This window comes from Biomphalaria glabrata, chromosome 12 (assembly GCF_947242115.1).
Source record: "Biomphalaria glabrata chromosome 12, xgBioGlab47.1, whole genome shotgun sequence".
Taxonomy (NCBI): Eukaryota; Metazoa; Mollusca; class Gastropoda; family Planorbidae; genus Biomphalaria; species Biomphalaria glabrata.
This window is the reverse complement of record NC_074722.1, coordinates 36,028,005-36,043,902: the sequence shown is the minus strand read 5'-3', so window position 1 is coordinate 36,043,902 and position 15,898 is coordinate 36,028,005. Positions and strand designations below refer to the sequence as shown.

Sequence of the window (15,898 nt, the reverse complement as noted above, 5' to 3'; positions counted from 1 at the left end):
GTGCATGACAAAATTAAGTGTTCTTCCATTGAACAATAAAAAGAAAAATTTTATTAATACATTATTTAAGTAAAATAGTTAAACATTCAACAATCATGTGATCCGAAAGAATTCCTTACAAAGTTAACATTCAGATCTTATCTTATAAATTACAAATGTTACTTCCAAAGATAAGATAATTACGTCTTACATGTATCCTTGAGTTAATTTAGTTGTGCAAGTTTCTATACAAATTTCTATACATCGCTGACCTTTTTTGGTAGAATTTATAAAATCAACAGCAGACTTAAATAAACCAATTCAGTTATAATTTTATTCAAATAAATACTTTGTTACTATGCAGTTATTTTTTTTACTGACAGCAGAAGTATAACTGACCTTGACCTTTACTTGGGGTTAGTGTATTTGTAACATCCAAAGTGTTAGCAGAAGTAAATGTCACACTTTGAGTTCTACCAAATGAACAATGCTGTAAAGAGTCTAGAAACTGTGCTACAATTTAAGGATGCTCTTTCTGGATACATCTGATCATGTTTTGCTTTCAAACTTAATAAGAGCTTTTTACAAGCCTGTATAGTGTATATCATATTCAATTAACACAATAATTTTAAACAAAATGAGATAGTTTGGCAACACAGTAGCTGACAACTTGTGGAATGGGAAGGTACAGTAACAATGACAACAATAGTTTGTGTAAATAAAAAATAATTCAGGAAATAACCAGTATATAAAGATTCTAACATACAAATGTGAACAGCTTTGAGTTTGTGTGTGTGTGTGTTTAGAGACATGTATGTGTTGTAATATATAACATTAAAAACTTTTTTATCACACATTTGGCTAATATAAACTCTTAAGCATACTCAGACTTACATATATATATTTAGAGAAATTACAAGTATCCTCTAGTCATACCTTGAAAACACAGTAAAATAGTGAGTATGCTGCAATTCTTAACTATGTCAATATAGAATATATACTTATATTTGTACAAACGTAGGGTCCATTGTTTTATCTTCTCAAGTCCGATCAAAGATGATCTCGCTTTAGTTCCCTTGTTAGGAAAGCTTGACCAGGTGCGCATCCAAAAATTGTATGTAATAAGCATGATGACAATTACTTCCCTTGAGTACTGTTCAACAAAGTAAGCCTAAAGAAATCCAGTAACAGTGGGAATAAAATGCAATTGTATGCAAGTAAATATTATCTGAACTAGACGCTAAGCTTTCTTTAGAAGTGCCACTTAAATGGGGTGTCAATGGCGGACATTTTCTTGTGGTAGACGTCATCAAATAGTGTGTTCAGTTCGTTGTTGAAATAATTCTTCCAGTCTCCTACTAAACCTGCAGAAATATGCAAAATCAAAGGTTTAAGAAACAAATAAACAAGTCATTATGCGACACTGGAGACAATATATCTGACAAGTTAAAGCCTTTTAACACAGTAATTGTAGAATTTTATTAAGCAATGTCATTTTGGCGAACACATTCAGACTTGCTGTGGAAGCCAATGGAGTTGAGTTTTTGAGTTTCTGAGTTTAGGCACATCAGCACAATTTAGGCCATTAACCCTAACCCTCCCTTTAAATAACAAGGGCTAAATTTTATACAGTTAAATCATTAAAAACAAGGTCTATTCACAGTTAAAATAGTAAAGGTAGTAAAAATTTAATAATTTGGTACAAATCTTCTGTAAATATTATATGTTCACAATTCATAAATCAGATCTTGTTAGACAACCCCACCTCCCGGGCAAAGCCCAGTACCTTCCCAGGGTCGACATTATCGAATAGTATTTTAAAGTTGTGTGGTATAAAAATTTCTCCCTGACATCCTGATATCTGGGTCAATTAATGAGGATATGTTCCACAGTGAGGCGAGAGTCACAGTACTCACAAAGTGGGGGCTCCTCTCTCTTCAGCACGAAAGAGTGCGTGATGTCGGTGTGGCCAATCCTAAGTCTGGACATGGTCGTGCTACCACGCCTTGTCAGACCCTTAGATGTGGGCCGCCACCTGACATCCGCCACAATCTGCCTGAGTTTATTGTGAGTCTCAGCCTCCCATCGGTCCTGCCACTCTCGATAGGTGGCAGAGGCAATACTTTGTCTCAGGTCCGAGCAGGGAATTTGAGTTCCTGACACCGCATGATTTCGGGCTCTCTTTGCTTCTCTGTCTGTGGCTTCGTTTCCCTCAATGCCCACATGGGAAGGGACCCAGATGAAGGTGACATCCCTATGGTCAGCTGTTATTTGGTCCAACAGCTTCATGCTCTTATGTACCAATGGAATGTCAGTCTTCATCCGCCCGAGAAGCCAATGGAAATCAAACTGAACTAACCTTTCCTGTACATGATAGCCTGGCCTTCGGAGTCAAGGTCGAACTGGGCTTTCTTTTCTCTCATGGTATCTATATGACACGCCTGGCAGATCTGTGGGATTAAGTCCTCAGAAGGAGTTAGGTTTAAAAATTGTGCCATTTCCAGTATAGTCTGCTGAGGATTCTGGGGAAAAAAATCACTATAGTCTCTAAAGTAAGGAAAGTAGGTCTAGGTTCTTAAATGTTTTACGAGAATAAAAACTAGGCTAGAACACAAGTTTACTAACAGAGGGAGAGGGTTCTAACTAAAACTAAATAGTATCAAATTTTAAATATCCTTGTTTTGATTTACTTGTGACAACTCTTCGTAATTAACTCCCTTGATGCGTAACTCTGGGTGCTCCTTGATTGCAGCGCTCCAGCTAGATATATGCTCAAACCAAGAACCGTAATCAACTGGAAAATAAATAGGAAAATCGAGACTTGAAATCGTCTGCAAAACAAAGGTTTTCACAAATTGTATTTAGACAATTATTTAAACTTTACTTAAAAAAAAAACCTGCATTTTAACAGGACTAGATTGATAGTATACAATAATTTTTTTAGCATTATGTATCACTTTTTTATAAAATCATTTTCTAAGTCCTTTCTCCATCGAAAACTCATTTTATTATTTAGCTAACAATTGTGATCTTTTCATTTAGCGTCCTTGACATAGTTTAGAAAGAATAGAGTTATCGTTATTAGGCCTATACCCAATGGAACGCTGCTGTTGATGACCTAAAATTTTGACTTACGAAAAAATGGACGGTGGAGTGGTGACGTACTGATTAGAACGACCTCATGAAAAAAAAAGTCAAAAGGCGACAGCAATAATTTATCTTTAAAAATAGCAAACGGTAAATATTACAACAGACATAGGCTACATTTATTTTATTTTTATTTAACTCCACACGGAAAAAAAAAAGAAGAAAAACACAGATACGTGTAAATCTACTTAGGCTTACCATAGCTGTAAAATTTTCGCGCAGATACCATGCATACGCGTATAACCCATTTAGATTACTAAATAAGTAAAATAAAAAACCGTACAACCCGCACCCTTATATACCCCGCATGTGAAGAGTCAATTTGTGACACAACTGCTGCGGCCAACATGCTTCACTTACCGGAAGAAGTGAATGTGATACAGGTTTCGGTGGCTTCACTAACTATAGCGGGGACAGTGACATTAGTGATACTAGTGATTGATTGCACACATTGTAGTCTAAACGCTTCCACAGTACCGGTACCGGCAAATTAGCTTATGTGTCACATCCGTACTCTTCGTTTTCTTGAGGTTTATAATGATTTGTTCATAATGAACATTTTTTAACACACAGCGAGCTATTGGAGGTATAAAGACCCACCGGTATGTCCATAGTTTATGTTAAGCTATGTTTGTGAATAAAAATTATTTTGTAAACCCCCGCACCTTTGTATACCCCGCACAGCGTAAAAACTTGTGTCCCACGAAAATGCGGTATTTTTTTAGTGCTCTGTAACCAATCGGAGTTCATCCCAGATTTCCCGCCAAGTTACAGTGTCCCCACTAGGGAAATGAAATTGAAAGGTCAAGGGAAGAGTCAAGTGAAAGGTGGATAAAGATGGATGGACACAAAGAACAACTAAAACGTTACCCTTTCCATCCAGAAAGAGATGCAGGTAATCTCCAAACTGACCATCGTACTGGTAGTAGGACCACAGCTTCTTGTTGTGGTGGTACATTGAGACGGCCGTGTCCTTGGGGTTTCTGGTCAGATACACGATCTTGGGCTTCTTTGTCAGCACCTCCGCGGGAAGCAGCTCAAACAGGATGTGCGTGTTGAGCACTCTGGGGGAAGGAAGCTCATCCAGAATGCCCTGCTCCATAAACTCCATCATGCCCATGTCTTTCTCTTGTAGGGGTACATCCGTTGTGCCAGCCAACAGCATGCGGAGAATCTCCCATACCCAATGGGTCCCTGAATCGAAGAAAAAAAAAAGCTTTAATTATATTTTAATTTCAGAAAGAGGTCAGGGGAAAAAATGAACAATATCAAAACCATTATTTAGAACCACAGACCGAAAACAGAACTGTTTACTTATGATTGCATAATTTTGTATTTCCTTTTACTTGTGAAATTCTACTTTTGTTTCCACACTAACAATTGACATTTGAAATGCTACACAGTAACACTAATACTCTCTAACCTGCTTTCAAATATCCAGCTAGAATGACGTCATCTTCACGTATTTTTAAAGTGCCTATATTTTTGATGACATCGGCCGGGAAGGTTGGGTAATATCTGCCGTTGATCACCTGCAGCGTCAACGTGGCTCCGCCCTTGTCTTTCACGTGCTCTAGCTCCATATCACAAGTGGCCGCCATCTGGTGACATGAAAACAGTTACACTAGTATCTAGGTCACGTTCAAGAAATAGATTATTATATCATTGAGACTAAATCGTTTTTGTTTGAAGAGTAGGGGCATAGTATTTGGTTAATTAAACTTTTGACCTAAATACCATGCACAGATTGGTTTAAACCAGCGGTGTACAAACCACAGCCCGCGAGCCATATCCGGTCCCTGGCATAGTGCTTTCAGGCACTTAGAAACTATTTCCCGTGATGCCGAATAAAAACGACAGATGATCTGTTTGTTGGACGAGTGATGTGGCCCGTGTCTGACGTGTACGAAACGTTTATGGCCCAAACGTCGAAAAAGAAAGCACACTATTTCTAAGCCTCCTGTAAAAGACACTTATATTTACCTGCCAGCTGGATCATATATTTCTATTTATCCAACTTCACCAATACAGTGCAATATAAAAGAATACCATCACACTAGCCGGCACTACTGGCAGACAAGTTTAAAACTGCCAACACATCCTGATGTCTGATCAACACAGAACAATCGATCTCACTTTAGGAATTCAATAAACGCCAGAGATGGGGGGGGAAAAAAAAACCCTTCCACACGAAATTCCATCCCATTTTTTTTATATTTTTGTTGAGACTTTTTGTCTTTTATATTGATTTCTAATCCAGGACACAATTGCTTCCCTTTGGCACAGAGTTATGGGCCTTTCGAAAAAAAAAAAAGGTTTTACATGAACCTGGAGGCAGTACATCCAAAATAATCAGCTATAGGTTTTAGGTTGTGAATGTGGGAGTCATAGAGTGGTATTGTTTTACAATAATATCATAATACTTGAAATGTTGAAGAAAGAAAGTAAATATATAATAAACGAATAGAGCAGTGTTCGTTGTATCGATTATTCCAATTTGATAAGAGTAACAACATTAGTAAAAGAACTAAACTAAGAGACACTTCAGGACAGAAGAATAAAATGTAAATTAGATAGAATACACAAAATACTAAACCGTAATTTACAGATAGATATACGAAACCTAATGAAATGCCCAGAAAGGTAGAGGCACATTTCTTATTCCATACGCTAGAACAGATTCGTACAAGTGCTCCAAGGCTAAGACTAAGACTGCTTTATTGATCCTTACGGAAATTTGTTGTGATTACAAGGACTCTTTTCTCATATAAAGACAACACAACAGAAACATACACATAAATACAACAGACAACATAAAGAGTTCAAGTGCTTCCCTAGTGCCATTAGAGAATGGATAGGGTTGCCTGAATCAGCCAGGATAACCAACGACTTAGCATGGTTTAAGTCATTGATTAACACGCATGACTAGATTGACACATGAAATGCGTAGGACGTAATTATCTTCTTTTTTTTGAAGTAACGTCTGCAATATATAAGATAACATCTTTTATGTTTTAAAGATTTAAGAAGTATGTAATTTATTTTCCCATTCATTGTAATATAATAAGATAATAATGATAATAATATAATAAAATAATTCAAATCCATAGAAACAAATGACCTACCCATAGATCGATATAGGTCTGAAAGGTCAACTTAACTTACTTAGTATAATATAGATGCAGGGGAGGCAAACAGAGAAAGCAAAGGGAAGACATTAAAGAATGCACTGGCCTGTGTCAATGAAAGTGTTTCCAGTCAAGGCAAAAGAGGGGAAGGGGGAAAAACGGTCGACAAATCATGTTTGGTAAATGGGCAGGTAAATAAGAACATGAAATAGATACGCTCGCCTAATAAGCATGCTATTGTCGAGATCAATAGATTAAAAAAAAGTTTTAAAAAATAAAAGATTTTATATTGTTGGACAGAACTATATTTTGTTAATGTTCAACAGCTGTCACTAATACAAGTTTTTTAATTGTAAATTTATGCAACAAGAAAAGAGTAAAAAATATATATTTATTTGTTTAATACGAAGAACATTAGCGGGAACATCGTATGGCCGAGGTTCACAAGAGACAAAATAAAAAGAAATACTCTTAGTATCTTTAGAATAAAAAATGGCCCCATAATGCAATTGAGTCCAATCATCAGTAGGCCGAATAGCCGTCAGTGCCAATTGCGCTTGTTTACTGAAGGCAGCTTAATATACACATTATCAAGTAAGAATAACTCGATCTAGTTCGTAAGTTAGCGAAGTTTAAACAACAAGACAGGCGCCTAATAACCTTTTGTTTAGGGCATGAGTTTGTCACTCCGTGACCTAACCCAATGTTATAATAAACAGTTTAAAAACAAGTTAGAGTACCAATTTCAGACAGCGATCTATACTGCAGATAATGTAAAGATCATCTGTTCATATGGCTGACAGTCAATGAGGGTGTCATACGACCAGCACAAAGACCAATCGCCCTTGCTTTCCCCAAATATCATAATCTCACTAGGTGCGTCCTAAAATCACGAAATTGAAAATCACCAAGATTGGTACTGCGAGACTCAAAAGTTCTTTATCACACAAGTGCTTTATCACTCTGTCCCCATACGTTATAATAAGTTAAATTTTTAACATTCTTTCACTATATAAAATGCAGACCAATTATAATACAAAATGTAATTTTATGAAATGGTGCTAATAATCTTTTTCCTGTTTGTATTAAAAAAAAAACGTTATAGAGTTCAATAAGTTTCAATGTGAACATAAGACGCGAAAAATGCAGTAGAAATATTAACAACTTCAACTCAAGAAAACATTAAGAAACTAGAACAGACACAAAATAGAGCAGTGAGATTCATAACAAACGAATATTCACATTTGACTAGAGTAACACCTTTAGTAATATCACAAAATTTAGAAAGCCTTCAGGACAGAAGACTCAAAAGTGAAGTAGTAATCATACATAAAACACTGAACCATAATCTTCACATACAAAAACAAAATCTAATAAAATACTCAGAAAGACACAAAGATAAAGGCACATTCCTCGTTCCATATGCTAGGACAAATTTGTACAAATACTCCTTCTTCCTTAGTGCTATTAGAGCATGGAATGGGTTGCCTGAGCCAGCAAGGAAAACCAGTGACTTGGCAGAATTTAGGTCATTAGTTAACATGCATGACTAAATGCATGACGCGTAGGACGTAATCATCTTCTTTTTTGAAGTAACGTCTGTATTATATAAGATAAAACAACTGACTGATGTGTACCGCGAGTAAGCGTGTACACTGATCTGTTTCTGCACCACACAGCGAAATACGTACCTTAAAACAGCACAAACACCCAACTGCGCCAAACTGGTGTATGCTTATATTTACTTTATAACAACCCAGACACAAAATTAGTTACTGGTGTGTAGGCCTAGCGTGAACACGCGTGAACTGATCTGTTTCTTCACCACACAGAGAAACCTAAACAACGCACTGGTGTGAAGCACGTGTAGGCATGTTGATATGTGCATCTGCGTGGAAAAAGTAGGGCAATGTTCCCCATGACCTACTTAGCATGTTGTTCTGTTTGTGCAAACAATTATAATAAATAAAATGTTTTTTTTTTCCCCTTCCAGCAGACACACTTCGATACACTAAGCGAAATTTACACACGAGTAGGCCTACACCCATTTATGATTTCCTTTTTAAAGACTATCAATATTCAATAATAATGTGTAGCAGACATACCTCTGACTAGTTTAGTAGAATAACTAAGCTTAGAGACACTTCAGGTCAGAGGGCTTAAAACAGTGGCGTAGAATCCATGGCGCAAAGGGGGCTCAATGAATCGGGCCCACAAGCAATAGGGGCCCACAGCTGTGGCGTAGCGTGGCGCGAAGGAGCTCATTACGCGTGGGCCCATGGCTCAAGGCCAGTTGGAGCCCACATTAGAACTTAGGAAGAACATTTGTTTGTTCATTTGAAACACTTTTAAGTAGTTGAACTCTGTTAAGAAGTTGTAAAAACATTGACTTTTAAGACACTATTACTTATATGCAGTCCTAACTGAATCAAACGTTATGACATAAATACTTTTTTCAAGAAAAAGGTACGATCTTTACAATGGAATGTCTATACATTTAGATTACTCAATTTTTGTCACACATCTAAATTTGTCTTGAACCAGGAGTACCGGTGTGATATTTACTTGTGTAGCAGGCAGTGGTTACGTCCTATAGTCCTCGCAGTACTGGTGTGATATTTACTTGTGTAGCAGGCAGTGGTTACGTCCTATAGTCCTCGCAGTACCGGTGTGATATTAACTTGTGTAGCAGGTAGTGGTTACGTCCTATAGTCCTCGCAGTACTGGAGTGATATTAACTTGTGTAGCAGGTAGTGGTTACGTCCTATAGTCCTCGCAGTACTGGAGTGATATTTACTTGTGTAGCAGGCAGTGGTCACGTCCTATAGTCCTCGCAGTACTGGAGTGATATTAACTTGTGTAGCAGGTAGTGGTTACGTCCTATAGTCCTCGCAGTACTGGAGTGATATTTACTTGTGTAGCAGGCAGTGGTTACGTCGTATACATCTACAGCCTCTGGCCATCACCTAAATTAAAATTTAACCTAACACTAATAGTCCTATATTTAAACTACATGCTTACATATTACTTCCTATTGTGTCTTAAAACGAATAGATATTAATTAATAATACCGTTTTATCCCGTGCTTTTAAGAATGTGCGCTTATAATACTGTCTCTAATTCAGTCATAAGAAGCACTGGCACTTGATTTCCAACATCAAGTCGGTCCAACACCAAGCCATGTTTATGCCATATCCCATATAGCTCGCGCCTGTCTTTATAGTTCCTTTAAGCTATGTCTAAATCAGTCTCTACTGTTTGTGCTATCACCCAGACTGCTATCACATTGGATAAATTGTTAAGCTCCAATCAAGAGTTATAACACACATGCAGATCTAGGTATTGTAAAAGACTGAATCATTTATTTCAAAAACAAAATGCTGCACATATTAGAATGACTGGTTGTTGACACGCAAGTCCTGGCTTCGATCCCCATACTAAACTTTTCTTGTGAAGGATAAATGAAATATAAATGTTAAATGTTTTCTTGGAGTTTCAGCGAGTGCCAATTTAAATTATTCCGACAGCGAATTCCAGCGGTGGTTGATTTTGAAACCAATACGGTGCAATGCCCACACATTCACATCGTATGACCTCAAAACCATCCATTACTCATTTTTGTCACACACTAAATTGGTCGTATTGGCTGGAGGGGGGCCCACCAAGATGTTCTTGAACCCTGGCGCACCGGTACCTTGCTACGCCACTGGCTAAAAAGTAAAATAGCAATAACAGGCAAAATAAAACGCTTTACAAATACAAAACAACTAACGAAGTAGCCAGATTGAAACAAATATAAACGCACAATTCTTATTTCATATGCTAGGCTAGGGTTGATTCATACAAGTGCTCCTTCTTCCCTTTGTGGCACTAGCACATAGAATGGGCTGCTTGAAGCATCCAGGAAAACCATAGATCAGAGTAGAGTTAGTCTCAGATATACAAGAACGGTCACTGTCCTATTTTCTTACATTAACAAAGATTATAATAACCATACATATTTGTAGCTTTAAAAAAAAAGGTAAAGGCACATTCCTCGTCCCATATGCTAGGACAAATTTGTACAAATACTCCTTCTTCCTTAGTGCTATTAGAGCATGGAATGGGTTGCCTGAGCTAGCCAGGAAAACCAGTGACTTGGCAGAATTTAAGTCATTGTTTAATATGCATGACTGAATGCATGACGCGTAGGACGTAATCATATTCTTTTTTGAAGTATCGTCTGTATTGTATAAGATAAGAAGATAAGATAAGCATGGACAAAGTGCCGCTTAGAAGACGTACTTAGACTTTGATCCTCCCGCGGCGTTCGGAGCATTGGGCGGCAATGTGTCTCTACAATCTGCGATATGCGGTGGACATCAAGTGGACAAACTGATAGGAGACTTTTAACCACACTTGATGAAACACCCAGACAGCTTGGGTCTCAAACAAGGAAATCCTATGCCGAACTGGAAGTCGAACACTTAGTGAGGTTGTGACAGAGCGTCGCACGAGGTATGCGGGACGTGTTCTCCGACAGAATGAGCAGCAACTTGGCACCACACTTTCATGGAGGACCTCAGAATAGTGGACACCAGGTGGGAGGAGGCTTCAGACATTGCCAGTGACAGATCTTTACGGAGACAGCTTTCCGCCCAATGCGCCGAACGCCGCGGGAGGACCTAAGACCTAGTCTAAGTAAGACGGTGGTATTACTGTAGACCTGCTAGTCATATGATAATTCCACAGTATACAAAACTAGACTAATCGAACAGAAAAGCAAGTACCAGCACAGTGCTGTGGAGTAACAAGAGCAGGACAAGACACACAGAAAGTCTCTGGTCATCCACTGCACCCAAACTTGTCCCCGGACATCTTGACCAAATCTTGCTTTAGGCTTTAGGGCGAGAGAGTGAGGTCGACGTGTTGCGCGAATCCTCCTCACTTTAATCCGAATTCCAGCGCAAGTCACTTGTCATTCCCCCCCCCCCCCCCATGAGGAGGCACAAAACCCCAGTGCAAAGCCCTCAGCCCCCTGGATGACAAAGTGGTCATCATCGAACTACGATGGACGAACTATATATATATATATATATATATATATATATATATATATATATATATATATATATATATATATATATATATATATATATATATATATATATATATATATATATATATATATATACATGTATATATATATACAATGCTAAATAGACAAAAAAGAATTTCGATCCTGGCAGTGTCAGAGAATGATTAGTAGTTATTTTATAATGATAATAATAAACACATTGAAATCCAAATGACATGAGAGAGACGGACGGAGCCCTACATAGAAGTCGGCTATTGTAGGCCCATACACCATACATAGAAGGCGGCTATTGTAGGCCCATACACCATACATAGAAGGCGGCTATTGTAGGCCCATACACCATACATAGAAGGCGGCTATTGTAGGCCCATACACCATACATAGAAGGCGGCTATTGTAGGCCCATACACCATACATAGAAGGCGGCTATTGTAGGCCCATACACCATACATAGAAGGCGGCTATTGTAGGCCCATACAACATACAAAGTAGGCGGCTATTGTAGGCCCATACACCATACATAGAAGGCGGCTATTGTAGGCCCATACACCATACATAGAAGGCGGCTATTGTAGGCCCATACACCATACATAGAAGGCGGCTATTGTAGGCCCATACACCATACATAGAAGGCGGCTATTGTAGGCCCATACACCATACATAGAAGGCGGCTATTGTAGGCCCATACACCATACAAAGAAGGCGGCTATTGTAGGCCCATACACCATACAAAGTAGGCGGCTATTGTAGGCCCATACACCATCCATAGAAGGCGGCTATTGTAGGCCCATACACCATACAAAGAAGGCTATTGTAGGCCCATACACCATACATAGAAGGCGGCTATTGTAGGCCCATACACCATACATAGAAGGCGGCTATTGTAGGCCCATACACCATACATAGAAGGCGGCTATTGTAGGCCCATACACCATACAAAGAAGGCTATTGTAGGCCCATACAACATACAAAGTAGGCGGCTATTGTAGGCCCGTACACCATACATAGAAGGCGGCTATTGTAGGCCCATACACCATACATAGAAGGCGGCTATTGTAGGCCCATACACCATACATAGAAGGCGGCTATTGTAGGCCCATACACCATACAAAGTAGGCTATTGTAGGCCCATACACCATACAAAGTAGGCTATTGTAGGCCCATACACCATACAAAGTAGGCTATTGTAGGCCCATACACCATACAAAGAAGGCTATTGTAGGCCCATACACCATACATAGAAGGCGGCTATTGTAGGCCCATACACCATACATAGAAGGCGGCTATTGTAGGCCCATACACCATACAAAGAAGGCTATTGTAGGCCCATACACCATACATAGAAGGCGGCTATTGTAGGCCCATACACCATACAAAGAAGGATATTGTAGGCCCATACACCATACATAGAAGGCGGCTATTGTAGGCCCATACACCATACATAGAAGGCGGCTATTGTAGGCCCATACACCATACATAGAAGGCGGCTATTGTAGGCCCATACACCATACATAGAAGGCGGCTATTGTAGGCCCATACACCATACATAGAAGGCGGCTATTGTAGGCCCATACACCATACAAAGAAGGATATTGTAGGCCCATACACCATACATAGAAGGCGGCTATTGTAGGCCCATACACCATACATAGAAGGCGGCTATTGTAGGCCCATACACCATACAAAGAAGGATATTGTAGGCCCATACACCATACATAGAAGGCGGCTATTGTAGGCCCATACACCATACATAGAAGGCGGCTATTGTAGGCCCATACACCATACAAAGAAGGCGGCTATTGTAGGCCCATACACCATACAAAGAAGGCGGCTATTGTAGGCCCATACACCATACAAAGAAGGCGGCTATTGTAGGCCCATACACCATACAAAGAAGGCGGCTATTGTAGGCCCATACACCATACATAGAAGGCGGCTATTGTAGGCCCATACACCATACAAAGAAGGATATTGTAGGCCCATACACCATACATAGAAGGCGGCTATTGTAGGCCCATACACCATACAAAGAAGGCTATTGTAGGCCCATACAACATACAAAGTAGGCGGCTATTGTAGGCCCGTACACCATACAAAGAAGGCGGCTATTGTAGGCCCATACACCATCCATAGAAGGCGGCTATTGTAATCCCATACACCATCCATAGAGGGCGGCTATTCTAGGCCCATACACCATACATAGAAGGCGGCTACCGTAGGCCCATACACCTTCCAAAGAAGAAAAAGTATAAACTAGTATAACGGAATGTATCCTCTATTGTGTTAAATGGTACCTTTTATATTCTTTGCGTGTTTTTGTATGTATGAGAGAGAGAGAGAGAGAGAGAGAGAGAGAAAAGGGCCGGGGGGGGGGGGCTAAACGTACATCCTTAAACCATTCCTGAGTATGAAACATAGCCAACTAAAAAGGCGAAAGGGAAATAACTACTTATGTGGCATCAAATACTTTCGATTACATCCCTTTTTAACATAGTCGCTTGTCAATGATCACTTTTCTTCTAGGCGACTGAACCATAGGAAAAAAAGATAAAAAAACAACTGGAAAATCGCCTTGATTTGATTGCTGTCTAAAAGAAAAAAACGCAAAATATGAAGTTGTAAGAATGACTTTAAGGTAGAGTAGTCCAAGTGTGCAGTTTTATGTAGGACTGTAAAAAGGAAATCCAAGTGTGCAGTTTTACAAATGACATGCCTTGATGTTCGACTCCAATGTAGTAACGCCACAATCGCATTGTACTGGGTTATAAAAGAATACTCATTATATCTATATGGGTCTCCTTCAGTCGCGAAGTGACTAAGGATCATCTCATAGAAATGTTTTATCAGGTCCTCATTGGTCTTCAGAGTTGACTACTTGTTATTAAGTTGTGTTATTGCAGTGAGTTAGATTTTGTTTAAAAAATGTTACTTAAGTATACTACCGTTATTTCATTTCGTCTATATTATAAATAAAGTTTTATTTAGAATTCTTCAATAGGAAGTTATTGAAGTTATTTTACATTTTATGATACACTGAATATGTACTTAGTAAGAATGTAAAGACTGTGGACACTCAATTTCAATTTACCAGATTTTTGTTCTTATAACCAACTTCTTACAAATTGAACTTAAGGCTCATTTGTATTTCGTACTATACAAAAGTATTCAAAAATGTTTATTTCAGATTATGCACAAAGACGGATTTAAAATAGGTGGAGGCCCTATGTACTTTTTTTTTTTTTGGCTGAGGTCCATCTTTAGGGTGAATCTGCTTTAATGAGAATGCCCCTCTTCCTTTATTAAAAAAATTAATCTGTATATTAAAATCAGTTTTAAGATTACTGACAGACAAGATTCACGCATTTATTCCCCCTTTCTTCTTTGCATGTTTTGTTCGTCTTACTTCCCTTTCTTCCCTCAAATGAATTCATTAAAGATTTAAATTTTATACACACTTTCTTCCCAGTCTGGGAAGAGTGGGCCGTGACGTCACTTCCTTGTCAAATTTGACATTTTCACTTAACCAAGGAGGACCCCAGGGGTCATTTTTTTTTTTTAAAGAGACGTTTTTGAACCAGGCTTGTCACCCCAACTCCCCGTTTTTTCCAGTTTATGTTCTTCCCTTGAAAGAGGAGACAATCTAGTTAGAGATTCTAGAAATAGTTCTCGGAACAAAAAAAAAATCAAACCCTACCCTTAAGATTGACACAGAAAACAAAAATACCGGAGGGATTTATTGTCATGTATATTTCTTTGTCGTCAGAGCTGATCTTTTTTTTTTGCAAAATATAATTGAAGGCTTATTTTTTTTTTCCTTCGAGGGCAAGGTATATAGGTTAATTATAGAAAATAGACTAGATGGTGTCAATTGAATATTCTTTTGAAGCATTTCAACCCATAGATTTCACTTAAAAGCCTTAAGCATGGCTGCCTGGTCGTGCGGTTTGCGCGCTGGATTGTCGTTCAAATTTATCGATGGTCCAGGGTTCAAACCCTGCCCGCTCCCATCCCCCCGTCGTCCTGCGGGAGGTTTGGACTAGGAAGTAATTATCATCAACTTTGATGGAAAATCCGAAACATGTCAAATAAAACAAACAAAGAAGTAGGGGCCTTGGTTGGGGTTAGGGGTTCTGTTGTGTGCCTCCTCATGGGGGCTGATGGAGACCCTTGTAAGACTGGCGAGACCTTCGAGTTGGAAGCCAAGCGCCTAACTACTCAGCCACCACGTACCATGACAGATCAACGAATTAAAAAAATATATTCAGTTGATTGAACAAACACAAGAAAACGCTGACACGTGATTCAACATTCAGTTGATTGAACAAACACAAGACAACGCTGACACATGATTCAGTTTATTGAACAAACACATGACAACGATGACACATGATTCAGTTGATTGAACAAACACATGACAACGACGACACATGATTCAGTTGATTGAACAAACACATGACAACGACGACACATGATTCAACATTCAGTTGATTGAACAAACACAAGACAACGCTGACACATGATTCAGTTGATTGAACAAACACATGGCAACGACGACACGTGATTCAAC

The 15,898-nt window shown here is 38.8% G+C and overlaps 1 protein-coding gene across 1 annotated transcript; it reads right to left on the bottom strand.

Moving 5' to 3' along the window:
* Positions 1-291: 291 nt before the first annotated feature.
* On the bottom strand, positions 292-8,121 carry LOC106068154 (sulfotransferase 1B1-like). Its single transcript, XM_013227466.2, has 6 exons — positions 7,946-8,121; positions 4,550-4,727; positions 3,997-4,320; positions 2,670-2,773; positions 2,339-2,501; positions 292-1,343 (listed from the first exon to the last, which is right to left on the bottom strand). The coding sequence occupies exons 2-6, from the start codon at positions 4,725-4,727 to the stop codon at positions 1,231-1,233; spliced, it is 882 nt and encodes a 293-aa protein (XP_013082920.2). The 5' UTR covers positions 7,946-8,121; the 3' UTR covers positions 292-1,230.
* Between the last annotated feature and the right edge of the window lie 7,777 nt (positions 8,122-15,898).

What these genes read in the sequence shown, in the direction of transcription:
- LOC106068154 (XM_013227466.2), bottom strand. Translation starts at nt 4,727, where the DNA reads ATGGCGGCCACTTGTGATATGGAGCTAGAGCACGTGAAAGACAAGGGC. An exon ending in AGCTGGATATTTGAAAGCAG is followed by an intron (nt 4,321 to 4,549) that starts GTTAGAGAGTAT and finishes TCTTCGATTCAG; the next exon opens with GGACCCATTGGGTATGGGAG. An exon ending in TCTCTTTCTGGATGGAAAGG is followed by an intron (nt 2,774 to 3,996) that starts GTAACGTTTTAG and finishes TTTATTTTCCAG; the next exon opens with TTGATTACGGTTCTTGGTTT.